The sequence below is a fragment of the Sphaeramia orbicularis genome, chromosome 15 (genome assembly GCF_902148855.1).
Source record: "Sphaeramia orbicularis chromosome 15, fSphaOr1.1, whole genome shotgun sequence".
NCBI classification, from domain to species: Eukaryota; Metazoa; Chordata; class Actinopteri; order Kurtiformes; family Apogonidae; genus Sphaeramia; species Sphaeramia orbicularis.
Window position 1 is genome coordinate 18,798,469 of NC_043971.1, and position 15,471 is coordinate 18,813,939.

At 38.5% G+C, this 15,471-nt stretch overlaps 1 protein-coding gene across 3 annotated transcripts in view; it reads right to left on the bottom strand.

Moving 5' to 3' along the window:
- Nucleotides 1-15,471, bottom strand: part of slit1a (slit homolog 1a (Drosophila)) — a 125,419-nt gene that overhangs the window by 23,098 nt on the left and 86,850 nt on the right. For all 3 annotated transcript variants that reach the window (XM_030155982.1, XM_030155984.1, XM_030155983.1), the window contains 5 exons: nucleotides 14,964-15,096; nucleotides 13,412-13,480; nucleotides 13,259-13,330; nucleotides 13,065-13,136; nucleotides 3,014-3,085 (listed from right to left, as the gene is read on the bottom strand). In XM_030155982.1, coding sequence (XP_030011842.1) covers nucleotides 3,014-3,085; nucleotides 13,065-13,136; nucleotides 13,259-13,330; nucleotides 13,412-13,480; nucleotides 14,964-15,096 — 418 coding nt within the window. The remainder of the gene's footprint in view (nucleotides 1-3,013; nucleotides 3,086-13,064; nucleotides 13,137-13,258; nucleotides 13,331-13,411; nucleotides 13,481-14,963; nucleotides 15,097-15,471) is intronic.

A 15,471-nucleotide genomic window follows, 5' to 3' on the forward strand; every position in this document is an offset into this window, starting at 1 on the left:
TTTCAGGGAATATAAAAGTGTAAATACACATATATAACAGTTTATGTACAGTTATACAATAAATGTATAAATCACAAGTGTCAAACATGCGGCCTGGGGGCCAAATCCAGCCCGCTTAAAGGTCCAGTCTGGGCCCTGGGATGAATTTGTGAAATGTAAAAATTACACTGAAGATATGAATCATTTTAGTTCAGGATCCACAAACAGACCAATTTAATCTCCAGGTGGTCGGATCAGTAAAATACGATCATAATAACCAGTAAATACTCACAAATCCAAATTTTTCCCTTTATAAATATAAACATTTTCATGTCATTTTACTGTATTTACACTAAAACAAACTAACATTTCACAAAAACACGAATAACCTCAACAAATATGAACATTTTGAAATGTCTGAAGTGTAATTTTAACAACATTCTGCCTGTTATTAAATATTTTGTGTATTTGTTGATCCACTGTGATCTGTAAGTTGTAATTTACATATTGTAAATGATAAACTGAGACATAATATTGTTAAAATTGCACTTAGTTTTCTTAAGAAATTTCAGTTTGTTCATGTCATTCACATTGTTTTAAACGATAGTTGGTAGATGTGAACCTTTTCATTGTATAATTTTACTTTTTTTGCTGTAAAACATAGAAGAAAGTTTGGAGTTGACATTTTTTTAAATATATTATTATTTTAATATTTCACTGGTCCGACCCACTGCAGATCAAATTTTGCTGAATGTGGCCCCTGAACTAAAATGAGTTTGAGACCCCTGGTATAAATGTTCCACTAGAAAGAACCTGTAAAGTGAATATATTCTAATGTGAAGACAGTGTTTTGTTGTAGATCTCAAAGCTCTGAGACAAACATTCTCTCATTAATTCTCAAAATGTCACACTTTGACCCAAAACTGCAGCATTTTTGACTCAATTTTTCTTTAAAAGTGACTCAAACTCAAGTTTCACTACTTCTATTCAGGAGGTATTTTACTTAAAAACACAAAGCCCTTAAATATTGTCAAAATTCACAAGAAATTACTGACAATGAGCTCCTTTACATGCATGCCAATACACTGATCATTATCCAGTTTCTGGAGTAATCAGATTATTCAAGTGATGATGTAAACAGAATAATCTGATAACTGCAGTAATCTGAATATGAGAAATCAGATTAAAATACCCAGACTTCTCCCCAATACTCCGAAGTCTTCCTGCATGTATACAGGTTAATCTGATTTATTTTGTTCTTTTACGTCTGCGCATGTGTAAACACAATTAGAAAATAGTAGAGAACGGAAGTTACGTAGTCAAATGTGAGCGAAGACAACAGGAAGTTTAAATCTACTATCATGACATACCGTAAGTACAAACTCCAAAAGTAATCCGATAAAGGACTGGAGCATCTAAACCTGGGTTTTTCAATTATCGCATTTCGTAAGTGCATGTAAATGCGTTAGATCTCTTTAATTCAAATGCACAATAACTTGTTTTTACCTTCCAGTACTTTTATTATTATTATTATTATTATTTATTTTTTCTTCTGATACAGTACTCTATTTTACAAGTGTGTATTTGTGTTTGTGCAATGACTGTTTTTTTATGGTTTAGCTGTGTTTCTGTTTTGTTTCTGTTTTTGTTCTTGTCTTTTTTTTCTTTGGATTCAGGGAAACAAACAAGAATTCCAATGTACCTATACTGCGATGTATCTGTGCAAATGGCAAATAAAGACTATTCTATTCTATTCTATTCTATTCTATTCTATTCTATTCTATTCTATTCTATTCTATTCTATTCTATTCTATTCCAATTATCCGATTACTCCCAGATATTGGACCTTTATGGTCATATAAACAGGCTCGATCACGGGTATCAACAGAAGTTACCCATTAAGATAACTTCATGAAGTGAGTGAATCTCTTAAACAGTGAAAATGATGTGGAAATAATGATGAAATATGACATTCCTGTTATTTTCATCCAGCTATTTTTATACAGGTGAATGGAGACAACTATGATAATAATGAAAAATTGTTGCGTTTAGCTCAAATAACTGCGATTATATGGTAATTGCAACAGGCATATTAGTACACTGGCAAAGGGTTGAATAAGATTTGTTAAAAATGCCATAACTCACCTGTTTTGTTAATTAGCAGTGAGGATTGTGTATATTCTGTTTGTATTTAGTGAATTAACCCTTTCATGCATGAATTAACAGAACCTTATTCAAGATTTTTTTTCCTGTGTGTTTTTATTCCTCTTTATGCATGAAAAAAAAAAACAAACAATGTCATTGAAATTTTTTTTATGAACCTATTTTTCATGGAGTTACAAAAATATCCACTCAGCTGGACACTTATACGTTTAATTTTTGAAGCAAAGAAACATGCTTTTACTGTCTGAAACCATGAAATACATTTTTTTTAAATGCTGCTAATTGGATGTTTTCTCACATTTTTAACATACTGTAATACTAGTTATTACTCACTCAGATAATATACAACCAAAAAAACAACTTTTTGAGAAAAAAAAGCGTTTATTACAGTCTAATAACAATTAGTAGTTCATTTACACTCAAACATGTTACTGCAGATCAGGTTTATCGAGAACAGGAAAATTACAGTAATGCTATGAATTACAGTGTTTAAGGGTGAAAACACAGTATTCAAAATCTCTCTGACGGGACATTTTAGAGACAATCTGACAGATTAGTGTTGCTAATTGACCCATATTTTTAGTTTTAAATTCATTTTTGCTTTAGTTGGACCATAGGGGATTATCCAAAACAAGAAACTACTTTATATTGAAATAAATGTTCGAATGGCAATTAATTAAAGTTCACTCTCTGACGGGACATTACTGTGTTTTGACCAATAAGTGTCCACTGTGTTGGCTGATATGCAAGTAAAACAACAAAATCCATGAATATACAAGAGAACAGCTGTAGAATAGCTGTCCACTGTAGTGACCACTATGCATGAAAGGGTTAATAGAGGAAAAAAAGATGCATGTGCGTGACTACTCACAAGTGGGAAAGTGAAGACACATCGTTGAAGATGCCGTCCGGAAGTTCAGAGATTTCGTTGCCATGGAGAGACCTAAGGGGTGATGGAGAATAAGGAGAAAATATGACACATGAACATTTTTGGGAAGCATGTGAAAACAACAACTGTACTTTGTTTTAGTGCAACCAAAACCAAGAATAAGAGGAAGCTGTGGGAAATATCTCCCAGTGTTGGCGTTCTGAATGGTTCGTGGGTGGTTTGTACTTCTGGTTGAGCCTTGTGCAGCTGGCAAGGATGTGAGGTTTTGTAAGTCTGGAAAAGGCTGGTGTTGAGTTACTATGCGCGTCTGGCTGGCAGGGCCGACGAGGGTATACGGCGAGAGGGGGGTAAAAGAATTACACCACCAACAGGACAGTAAAAAACATCAGTATGAACGTCAGACGTGGCATACCTTTAAAATGTTCATTAGCTTTTAATAATCCCATCACTTTCAGTTGTTTTTTTTCCAGTATAGTTAATAGTTTTTGGTTTCATTTCCAAATACTGTAACTAATAGCTTTATTCCATTTTTTATTCTGTTTTCATGAGTTATGAGGAAAACCTTGATTTATATGAGCATCAGAAGAACCTGTGACATTAAATATGATTTACAAAACAATGTTTATTAAAGGACCCATTTTATTCCCAATTTATGACGGTCCATTAACTGTGGGGGAAAACAAAAGTGAAGCTCATTTTTCCACAATTGTATTCCATTTTTATAAGCGTTGCATTGTTCTCTGAAGGTTTCATTGGCTATTTTTTGTGATTTTCATTTTCACAGGTATTTCAGTTAAAAAACCCGAACCTTTGCCATTACTAATCTTTTTTTCATCTATAATAACCCCGGTCAATATAAATGCAGGCATATCCAGTTATTTTGTAATTATAAATGTATTATTATGTTTATTCTGTTGTTTTACATGGTGTTTTCATTTCACTGTTTTTAATTGTACAGCTGTTTTTATGTCTTTTTAATCTATTCTTGTATTTTAGTCTATCGTTTTACTTTTTTATTCTTCTGTACGACACTGTTTTAATTGTACAGCTGTTTTATATCTTTAATCTATTCTTGTATTTTTGTTTTCTTCTTGGTTTTAAGTCACTTTGGAAAAAAAGCATCTGCCAAACGCGTAAATGTAAATGTATTTTCTCTGAAGGTTTCATTGGCTAGTTTTTGTGATTTTCACAGGTATTTCAGTTAAAAAACCAAAACCTTTGCCATTCCTAGTATTTTTTTCATCTATAGTAACCCCGGTCAATATAAATGCAGGCATATCCAGTTATCTTGTAATTACAAATGTATTATTATGTTTATTCTGTTGTTTTACATGGTGTTTTCATTTCACTGTTTTTAATTGTACAGCTGTTTTTATGTCTTTTTAATCTATTCTTGTATTTTAGTCTATCATTTTACTTTTTTATTCTTCTGTACGACACTGTTTTGACTGTACAGCTGTTTTATATCTTTAATCTATTCTTGCATTATTATTTTATTTTTGGTTTTTCCCCTGTAACTCACCATGGAAAAAGCATCTGCCAAATACATAAATGTAAATGTAAATGTATTGTCTCTGAAGGTTTCATTGGCTAGGTTTTGTGACTTTCATTTTCATGGGTATTTCAGTGGAAAAAACCCAAACCTTTGCCATTTCTAGTATGTTTTTTCATCTATAATAACTCCGGTCAATATAAATGCAGGCATATCCAGTTATTTTGTAATTACAAATGTATTATTATGTTTATTCTGTTGTTTTACTTGATATTTTCATTTCACTGTTTTTAATTGTACAGCTGTTTTTATGTCTTTTTAATCTATTCTTGTATTTCAGTCTATCATTTTACTTTTTCATTCTTCTGTACGACACTGTTTTGACTGTACAGCTGTTTTACATCATTAACCTATTCTTGTATTTTTCTTTTCATTTTGTTTTTTCCCTGCAAGTCACTTTGGAAAAAAACATCTGCCAAATGCATAAATGTAAACGTAGATGTATTTTCTCTGAAAGTTTCATTGTCTTGTTTTTGTGATTTCCATGTGTATTTCAGTTAAAACAACTCAAACCACTGGAACTGCTGATGGTTTTTTTTTTTTTTTTCGATCAATATAAATGCGTGCATATCCAGTTATTTTCCTTGAAGGTTTCGTTGTCTTGTTTTTGTGATTCTCATGAGCGTTTCATTGAAATTGCTAATATATTTTTAACCCTGGTCAATAAAAATACAAGCATATCCAAGTATTTTGCAGTACTTGGCTTCATATAAACAGTTCTTTATAGGAGTTTATGTCTTCGCTGTCCTCTGGTAGGACATAGAGTGACAAGCTAGCGTGGCTTAATGACTGGATGAGTGATGGCTGCTGTAATCCGCCGGGTCATTACCACCTCCTACCCTCAGCTGACCACATACTAACAGCTTTGGCCCACAGCGCTACCACATGACATGAGTGCTCCCTATGCCTGGATGAAGACAACTGATGTATAAACAGACTTTGAAACCCTGCGTTGTACTTTCTTTGATCAGTGAATTACCACTAAGCAGCAGAAGAGTCAGGAGAAAAGAGGAAAGAGAGTGAGCGTACGAATACGGAATCTGCTGAAGTATGAAAGGGAAAATGCACAATGTACCCATTTGAGACAACAAGTTAATTGGCCTGTGCGCAGAGGAGAATGCTTATTAGTGTAGAGTGAGTAGTTGGGTTGGGGTAGTCGGGATACAGAGGGCACAAAGCCAGCAGCAGTGTGCCAACCAGCCAGGGCTCTCACGGGGGAAAAGGAGCCAGGGAGTCTCCAGGAAGAAACCTGATCTGTTCTCCTACAAGCATTCTCCCTGTCTGTCTCTGCTCTGTCTGTCTGTCTGCATACATTTGTTTTCTACAGCTGAATATCATTACATCACTCCATCTTACATGTCAACTTATCTTTAGGCTGTCAAAATCTGATTTAAATTCACTGCAGACCAAGGGGTATTATCGCTAACAGAAGACTGTCGATGAAAAAAAGACTGTTGTTAACTGGAATAAAAATATCAGGTTTCAAAAACAAGATGAACGGTCTCAGCTTCTTTTTCTTCCACAGTTTATCATGGTACTCTAGAATGAATTTAACCCTTTCATGCATACTGGTCACTCCAGTGGACAGCTGTTCAAAGGTGCTCTCTTGTATATTTATGGATTTTATTGTTTTAGTTTCATATCAGCCAACACAGTAGATGATAATGCATCATCCCATACACTGCAATTCATACCATTACTGTACCTTTGCTGTTCTTGATAAACCAGTAACATGCAATAACACAATTTAGTGTAAATCAATTGTTAATTGTTATTAGACTGAAATTAACAGGGTTTTTTTTAAACAAAAAGGTTTTTTATAAATATGTATTATCTGGGGTGCCGCTAGCAAATGTTGGCCCTGTGAAAGGTCAACATTGTGGGTCCTACATAAAAAAGTATCCATAAATTTGTTGTCGGAGCGGGGGAGCGGGGTTGGTGCAGAGGTGGGAGGTATTTACGTGGGGGTGTGTTCCACAGCACTCCAGTATATCATCTCCATGAAGTGATTAATAACTAGCATTAGAATATGTTAAAATGTGAGAAAACATCAGATTAGCTGCATTAAAAATGTTTTGATTCCTTTGTTTTATATCACTTTATGATATTGGGTTTTAAATACATCTTTCTTTGCTTTAAAAATTAAATCCATGGTGTAGGTGAGTGGACATTTCTGTAACTCCATGAAAAAAAAAAAAAGTTGATCGCTTTGTTTTTTTCATGTCTGAGGAGGAAAAAACACACAAAATTTTGACTAAGGTTCTCATAATTCATGCATGAAAGGGTTAATATGGCAGCTTTAACTTCTCAATCAATCAAATTCACTGTCGTGCATTGCTTTATTCCTGTGTTTTTCAGGTTCTTTAAATCACATATTTGCTGTTAATACATGAACAACTAAAGTAAACAATAAAAGTGAAACTTAAATTAAAACTGCGACTCCATTGTTTGAGTTTTCAAGTGATTGACAGGTGATGCTAGGTGACATATGACAGGTTGGGTCGAACCATTCTAGTATGGGGGAGACTCTGGGTTTTTAGGATTATGAAATTGAATAGCGTACTGAATATAAAATTAATTTTATGAACTTATATATTTTCCTGAAATATTTTATAATTTAATAATTATTTTTAAAGGATTTTTGCATGGATGCTACTTTTTAAATATATTTTAAAATCTCACGTACCCCCTGGAGTGCCTTCACGTACCCTTAGGGGTACGCGTATCCCCATTTGAGAACCACTGGCTTAGAGTACCAATCAGGTGAAAGTGGATAATCTTCCACGGCACACCTGATGATTTCTCATGGCACACTTATGTGCCACGGCACAGTGGTTGGGACACACTGATGTAGAGGGTTTCAAAACTCATGTATCAAATATGATGCGTTTGGCGTTATAGGGTTAAAAACTAAGAATGAAAATGTCAAAATAACAATAACTGCAGTACAGACTCTACTTTCTTTTTTTGGCTGTTCTTTCTCCTTCATCACGCTGTTTCATATCACTTTCTTTTCTCACGGCTTCCCACCCAAACCCTGACGGCCACGCCCTGGCGCTGTCTCCGCTCACTCACCTCACACCTAATACCCAGCAGGCCAATTAGCAGCTTATTAATTCTCTCTGCTCAAACCACAACCATCATATACACACACCCACGCACACACTCACACCAAACCCTACCACATCCATGCCAGGCTCAAACCCCTGGACCGTTTGAAGCCTTGAGCGTTAATGATTCCTCTCCTCTTTACTGCTGTGTAAAGCCAAAGGTGCAGCTTTATAAAGGCTTTGGCACCTTGGTGTGTGTGAATACATACTCTTATACCACTTTCAAGCAGATTCGGCAGCTCGCTGTGGTTTCTATGAAGTTTGCCATCTTTGAACTTTGAACCTTGTGTGGAGTCTTAAAGTTGAAAACTATTAAGTGAGGCTCATTGTCGCATTAGTATGTTTCACCCCCCACAAAAAACATGGCACCGACTGACATTTAATGGGAGGCGTATGATTGATCAGAACAGCAGTAAAGACATCAAAGTTTTCTGCTTCATTTGGACTGAGACAATAAGGTAGTCCAGACAGTCTGTGCCTGTATGTGAGTCTGAGCTTGTATATACTTCTAAGCCTGTTTGGTGTGTGTGTGTGTGTGTGTGTGTGTGTGGGGGGGGGGGGGGCGCTGGGGGAGAAGTGAAGGTGGCGTGAGTGAGTAAGAGCAGAAATAACGGACGCAGCTTCGTTAGAGATCAAAGCAGCGCGCCCAGGCATCAGCTAATGATGACCGAGCTTCACTCTCATTCCACGCTAAAAGGGCTCTTACGCTTTGTGTCTCGTAATGATCGGGGTCTTTAGTCGAATCCTGCCGTAAAAAGAGGCTTTGTTGAAGCTTTGTTGTCAGTAGTAAAAAGTGTGCCTGCTATGAGCACACATGGAAGGCTGATAAGTCGACTCCCACACGCATGCTAACGGGCACCGAGCCAGTTGAAGACAAACATATAGTCTAAATGCTGATGCACACACACACACACATACACACACACACATACACACACACACACACACACACACACACACACACACACACATAGTGGCAGACATAATATTATAAAACTGCTGCCGGGCCTGGTCTCTGTTTCTCCCTCACAGAACCAGGCTGTACGTTTGAGTTAAAGTGCGACTCGTACAGCTGCTGTATCTTTGGATGATCGTCCAAAGGCTGGTTGGGTTTCGTCATCTATCTGTCCAACGCATTTACATTCTACATCCCAGTTACTTCGCAGACCAATTCATCCACAGGGAGCCCATGGTCACCAAAAGTACACAATCAAAGACTTCATAACTTCATAAAAACCTGGAGGCCGATTCAAAACCATTACGGTTAGCGGGGCGCACATTCTCTGGTAATCAGTGTCAGAGTGATTTTGTACAGTGGATTGTGGGGGTGCGCGTTTGGCCCTGACGGTAAAGCAGTGATGAGCTTAGGGCATTTAGAGGTGAACAGGCAGAGGAGGCAGATGTCTGAAGACAAGGTAGCGGAGCTGGAACAACACCGCAGCCACCGTTGCTACCACTTAAACCCAGAAAATAGGTCAGAGGTTGTGGGTGCATGTGTGTGTTCGTAAGCTGTCATAACTGTTCCAGTCCTCTGGAGCCAATCAAAGATTCTAAGCATCTGCCGCACTGTCTCTGTAGTCAGTGCAAGTTGCAAAAATATCCACCTTAATAACTCATTTAGTCTGCTGTTGGGTCTTATCTTGTTTTAGAACAGTTTGTTAAAAATAACTTCACTTATTTCCAATGAAGTTTCTGTTTTCCGCACTGCCTGGAAACTAACTGACAACAAAGTAAGATGTCACTTGAGAGGGCGATTACACAACTGGCATTATGTTCCACTTATAGAGGAAGCAATGTTGCGACCAGGGTTGGGAGTAATATGTTACATATGTAATGCATTACAGCAACAGATTACTTTTCGCTGTAACGCAGTAGTGTAAGGCATTACTAATCAATTTTTGGTAATATTTTACCTGGTTCATGTTCAATAGTGCTTGCGTTACAACACAATTTTTGTCCATAATTTAATTGGTCAAATGAAAAAAAACACAACTAGAAGCACTCGGAGAGCGCAGACCTCTGCCAAGGCTGATCAGTGGCCCCCCCCCGGGGGCCCCCCCACGCCAAGGAGGTTATGTTTTTGCCAGGGTTTGTTTGTTTGTCTGTCTGTCTGTTTGTCTGTCCGTTAGTGTGCAACATAACTCAGATTTTGATGAAATTTTCAGGGTTTGTTGGAAATGGGCCCCCCCGTGGGCCCCCCCACCCCCGATCACCACCAAAATTTAATCATTTCTTCCTTATCCCATTTCCAACAAACCCTGAAAATTTCATCAAAATCTGTCCATAACTTTTTGAGTTATGTTGCACACTAACAGACAGACAAACAAACAGACAAACAAACTAGAAGCACTTGGAGAGCGCAGACCTCCGCCAAGGCTGATCAGTGGCCCCCCCGTGGCCCCCCCCCCCCCCCCCCCCCCCCCGATCACCACCAAAATGTAATCATTTCTTCCTTATCCCATTTCCAACAAACCCTGAAAATTTCATCCAAATCTGTCCATAACTTTTTGAGTTATGTTGCACATTAACGATCAGTGGCCCCCCCCGTGGGCCCCCCCACCCCCGATCACCACCAAAATTTAATCATTTCTTCCTTATCCCATTTCCAACAAACCCTGAAAATTTCATCCAAATCTGTCCATAACTTTTTGAGTTATGTTGCACACTAACGGACAGACAAACAAACAAACAAACCCTGGCAAAAACATAACCTCCTTGGCGGAGGTAACAAAAAATAGCAATACCGTGAGACCAAATCAGAATCAAAATGCGACACGAAAGTTCTATTTCCTGTTGGTGGTCAGTAGTGATGTTTGATACCACAGATTTCCTTTCCGAACCGATACAGAGTGAAATTCAGGCTGATATCGCCAATACTGATACCAATACTTTGTACAAATACATTTAATGTCTGGAAAATCCTACTATATAATGGACGTTCTGTGTTCGATCAATCGATGTTGCAGCACAGGAGGGCGTTTGTATGGATTTTCATCAGCCTTCACAGGCCCGATCGCCGCCAAACTCGCCAAATGAATAGAAACATTACCTGACTATCTACTAGGCACAATTTTATGTCCATATTCAAATGTTGTGAGATATGCTGGACAATTTTAGCCTCTCTCTACTTTGAATTCTTCATCCCTGCCGCCATACTCCATTTTCAGACGTGGTTATGCTGCTGTTCATGAAATTTCTACTGCTAGCGGACGATGCTACAATGTGAAGGCTGCAGTTCACTACCGCTGTTTGAATTTAACCATGCTTGACAGGCCAAACAAATACATGCTCTTCCCTTCATGCCTCACATGTTGGGTCAAATTATTACCTGCACAATGCATACTTATCATGCTATCGAACATGAGATTTTCATAAACTGGTTGCCAACACCTTTACCGTTGTAAACAGGCCAATCTCTGCTGATATTTTGTCCCTATTCTGCTTGCCATGCGATGCTGACACTTGAGTAAGCAATGTATGTTTATTTTTCAACAGATATAGACAGATCAAGTGCCAACTGATATTTGCTGGTGGACTATCATTTAAAAGCTATCATTTACAGTAATGTATAGGTACTTTTCACACACAATGGCACCACGGGTACAATGCCGCTAGTCTAAAAAAAAAAAACTGTATTTGAAATCATAACTTCATAAAGAACACAAGGCATGAGAGTAATTATTGTTTAATTATTAAGAACTATTATAAAAATTTAAACCTGCATATTAATTCATGTTGCATGAACGTGTTAACATGAAGCATGAAAATACTGAACAACAAAACAACAAAAGCATCCAACATTGACACTTTCCCTCATTCACAAGTTTTTGTTAAGGAACATTAGCATATTTCTGGTTTTCCCCCTTAGTTTATTCTGTCTTTTGCTCTGAACCTCTCCTGCCTTTGAAAAGACTGCCTCTGCTGGTACAGAAGTGGAGGTCATTCCCAGGTATCTCACTGTTAGTTTCCTTAGGGCTGGGAGAGACTGACTGAGAAGCGTGACGCAGTACACACTTACCCAGGCGGAAGAAGAAGTAGTTCCCACCAACTGCATATCATTTGGACCAGATCCCATTAGTTTAGCTACTTTGCACTGTGTTCCTGACGTACATTACCTCAAATGACAGAAGTATCAATATTTTGATTCGTGAATCAGTTCTAGAGTGTAAAGATCTGGTATCGAAGATATCGATATTTCAGTATCGATCTGCACATCACTAGTGTTCAGCCAATGGGTGAAGATGGCAGAAGACGGTACATTGTCCACATGGACGTATGCGCATTTCAAACCCTAACTCTACTTTCAAGATGCTAGTTAGCATTAGCATGATCCCTGTGATCAGCAATGACAAGGTAAGCTAACGTTTCTATGACTAGTTAGAATTCTGCATCAATTGCGGGTTCATGCTGCATTCCAGGCTGTTTTTTGAGCCTGTAAGTCACGACTTAAAATCACGACTCACGACTTTGTAATGTTCCAGGCAAGTCACGCCAAACTGCCTGAGCGCAAGGAATTGTTGTAACTAGATGTAAACAAACCAGCATGGTGGACCGTACTTTATGCTCATTTACAATCATTTCTATCACCAAAGGTGTTTGCGCTTTGCTTATTTGAGGGAAACAGAGGAGGAAAAATGGCGCATAAAGCAAGAAAAGCTGTTCTACCTTTCATGTTATGGTATTTGTATATTTGGATACGTATTTGGTATTAATTTATTCTTGCACTCATTGAACTGAAAACTAGCTAACACTAGAGCAGCTGCTTATTATGCAGAATATTTGCAGATTAATAATGTCAGAGTGATAGCTTGTTTTAATAAACAATTTGAATAAACACCACATCCATGGGGGCTGCCATTGCTACATGATGTCAGAACTGAGAACTGGGAGTACATCGATCTAGTACAAGTTCACGGGTGGGAAGTCACGGGTCTGACTGCCATTCCAGTGCATTTTCACAGGTAGAAGGTTGGAAAAACATGAGTTATGGGTTGCCTGTAACGCAGCATTATTTACCAGCGTCCTCAGTGCTACGCCCTCTGTTTGAACTTGTAAAATGTTGAAAAAAATGCAAGTGTTCCTGTTGGGAATCGAACATTGTAGACCGTACTTCAGGGTGCAAATTATTCATCATTATTTGATTTTTGGGGGAGGTAGGGTTCTACTGTGCACCCACCACTTTCAAAAGTAATACATGAGTCATGTAATGCATTACAATTCTGAGACAGTAAAATTGTAAAATAAGGAATTACTTTTAAATAACAGTAACAAGTAATCTGTAATGCATTACAGTTTGGAAGTAACTTGCACAACACTGATAACAACTATGCTAACCTACATACATGCATTTAACATATAGAAACCAACTCACAGCAGTCGGAGGGAGTGCAGTCCACTAAAGGCCATTTTGGGGATACAACGCAGGGAGTTGTAGCTCAGGATTCTGCAATGTAAAAATAATTACACATGAATGTATATGTAATTCAGCTGTTTCCATCCTACTGTCACCACTAGAATGAAATACTGGCTCTTGGGTCTGAGGGGCCGGGGCAGTTCAGGACTTACAGAGTGGTGAGCTGGCTCATGTTAGCGAACGACGAGTTGGTCAGAGAGTTGATCTTGTTGTTGCTAAGGTCTCTGAAAAGAAATTCCAGGATTATTAGTCAGCTGTATTGATCTGTACAAAGAGAAAGAGGTCACAGGAGAATGAAGACTTACACCAGCTGGAGGTATTTGAAGGTAGACAGCTCCTTTGGCACAACACTGAATTGGTTTCCATCTAGATACCTGAAAACAGAGAGAAATCAGATCACATATGTATCCTGATGCAGACCTCACATTTTCATTCATTTTGACATTGAAAGTTCCTTTTTTTTTATTAGAGCAGCTGGAAAAAATCTCACCATAATACAATGCATCTATGTTCTGAAGCGTTCAACTGTATCGTACATTTCCCCTCAGCTAGTAAATTTTGATGTTGCAATACTAGTTGTAATTTTGCTGCTGAAGATTGCATAGAAAAAAAGATTATGAAGCAACTAAAGTGGACTTTATGAGTGAATAAAAAAATGTTTTATGGTTCTAATGATAATATGTGTCCAAGAATTAAATACTATTTTTTTGTTTTTAAACCACAGTCATATTTTTCTTTCAACTGCAAACAGCTGTAAGTTTATGTAACTGTTTTACAAGAACTGATGAGGAGGACATTTTACATTCAGTGTTTTTTGTGAATTTCCTCTTTAGCTCTGATGTCTGACTGTGACCCCTCTTGCTTCTTTTTAACAGATTGAGGTACATACATATAAACGTGGCAAGTGCTCATGGAACATACTGATGTATGTTCGAGCCGCCGCAGTTGACATCACGCCTGCGGGGATGCATCCACCCTGCTGATTGCTAACACAAAGTGCTGTCACCCTGATAAATGACTGATTTCGGGCTAGGTCCCTCCGAGGGGACCTGTGGGGGCTTTCTCCCGCTATTGTTTTAGACGGTGCTCAGAGTGGGAAGGGCCAAGGGGGGCTGCTGGTTAGTTGGGGGGCCTTTGGGTTCAGAGGTAATGATAGGTAATGACGGTGCAGAGGCCACTTGGGATAATGATGGAGTAGCAAAACTCTCCAGATGACTAGATGAAAGCCCAGAACAGAAGAGCACACCTGGTCACACCTGCTGGGACAATGACAGGCCTTAAGGCTCACACAGCATGTGTGTGCATTTACGTGTGTGTTTGTGTGTTTGTGTGTGTGTGTGTGTGAGTAAGTAGGTCTGAACCACTTGGAGCAGTATTGGAAAGCTCCAGACCTATTCCATTCCCTCCCCTTTCCATTGAAAACTGCTCATTAAAATGTCCTCTTGCTCCCCTGTGCTCCTGTGGACAGCCTTTTGGCCCTCATACAACTATGCACACACAGACACACAAACACACACTCACAGAGATCCTTGGCTCTCACTGTGAGAGTGACATCAGTGCTAGCCCTGAGGGCTACAGCGAGCACAGAAGAAGAATGTCTGAGAGAATAACTGCAGGGTTTATTGACTTCTTCCCTTTTCTCTCTTCCACAAATGATGAGATCTGTATTTTTTTATTTTTTTTGCCTGCACTGTTTTTACTGACTCTTATATATTTACTGCCTTTTTGAATCACCCCCATTGTCTCCTTTGGTTTCATTTCCAGACCTGCCTCCAACAATTCCAGACAAATACCAGATAATACCTTAAAAGGATAAGAAACGGATGCAATTAGCATGAGTAATGCCAAGGAACTCACAGTTCAGTCACATTTCTGGGGATGCCTTTGGGCAGTGTGTGGAGGTGCTTGTTACTGCAGCGCACCACAGTCTCCAAACAAGTACATTCACTGGGGCACTGTGGTCTAGGCACACAGCTTGACTCCTCTTGGCCTGGGAAAAAGAGCAGATAAAGGAGAGTCAGATACCACAGAGGTGAAGAACGTAGGAATGAGGACACACTTAATCCTCTCCGCCCGTCCTGGAGCGTATGAGCAAGAGAGTAATAAACACATGGACAATAGGCAAAAGATTATTGTTGCAGGGAAAAAACATAAAGATAAGACTGTACAAAACAGAACAATCCTTCAAGCTGATGGTGAGGCATCAAGACAATGAAAAGACAGGAAGTGAAAAATGTGAAAAGTAATAGAGGACAGAGAGAGAAGAGCCTCGCCAATGTAATATCGACCAACTACAAGAAAGAAAGGAGGCTGCCTGAGGCCTGAAGACAAGTCTAACATTCATTCAGGTGCAAATAGGCTGACT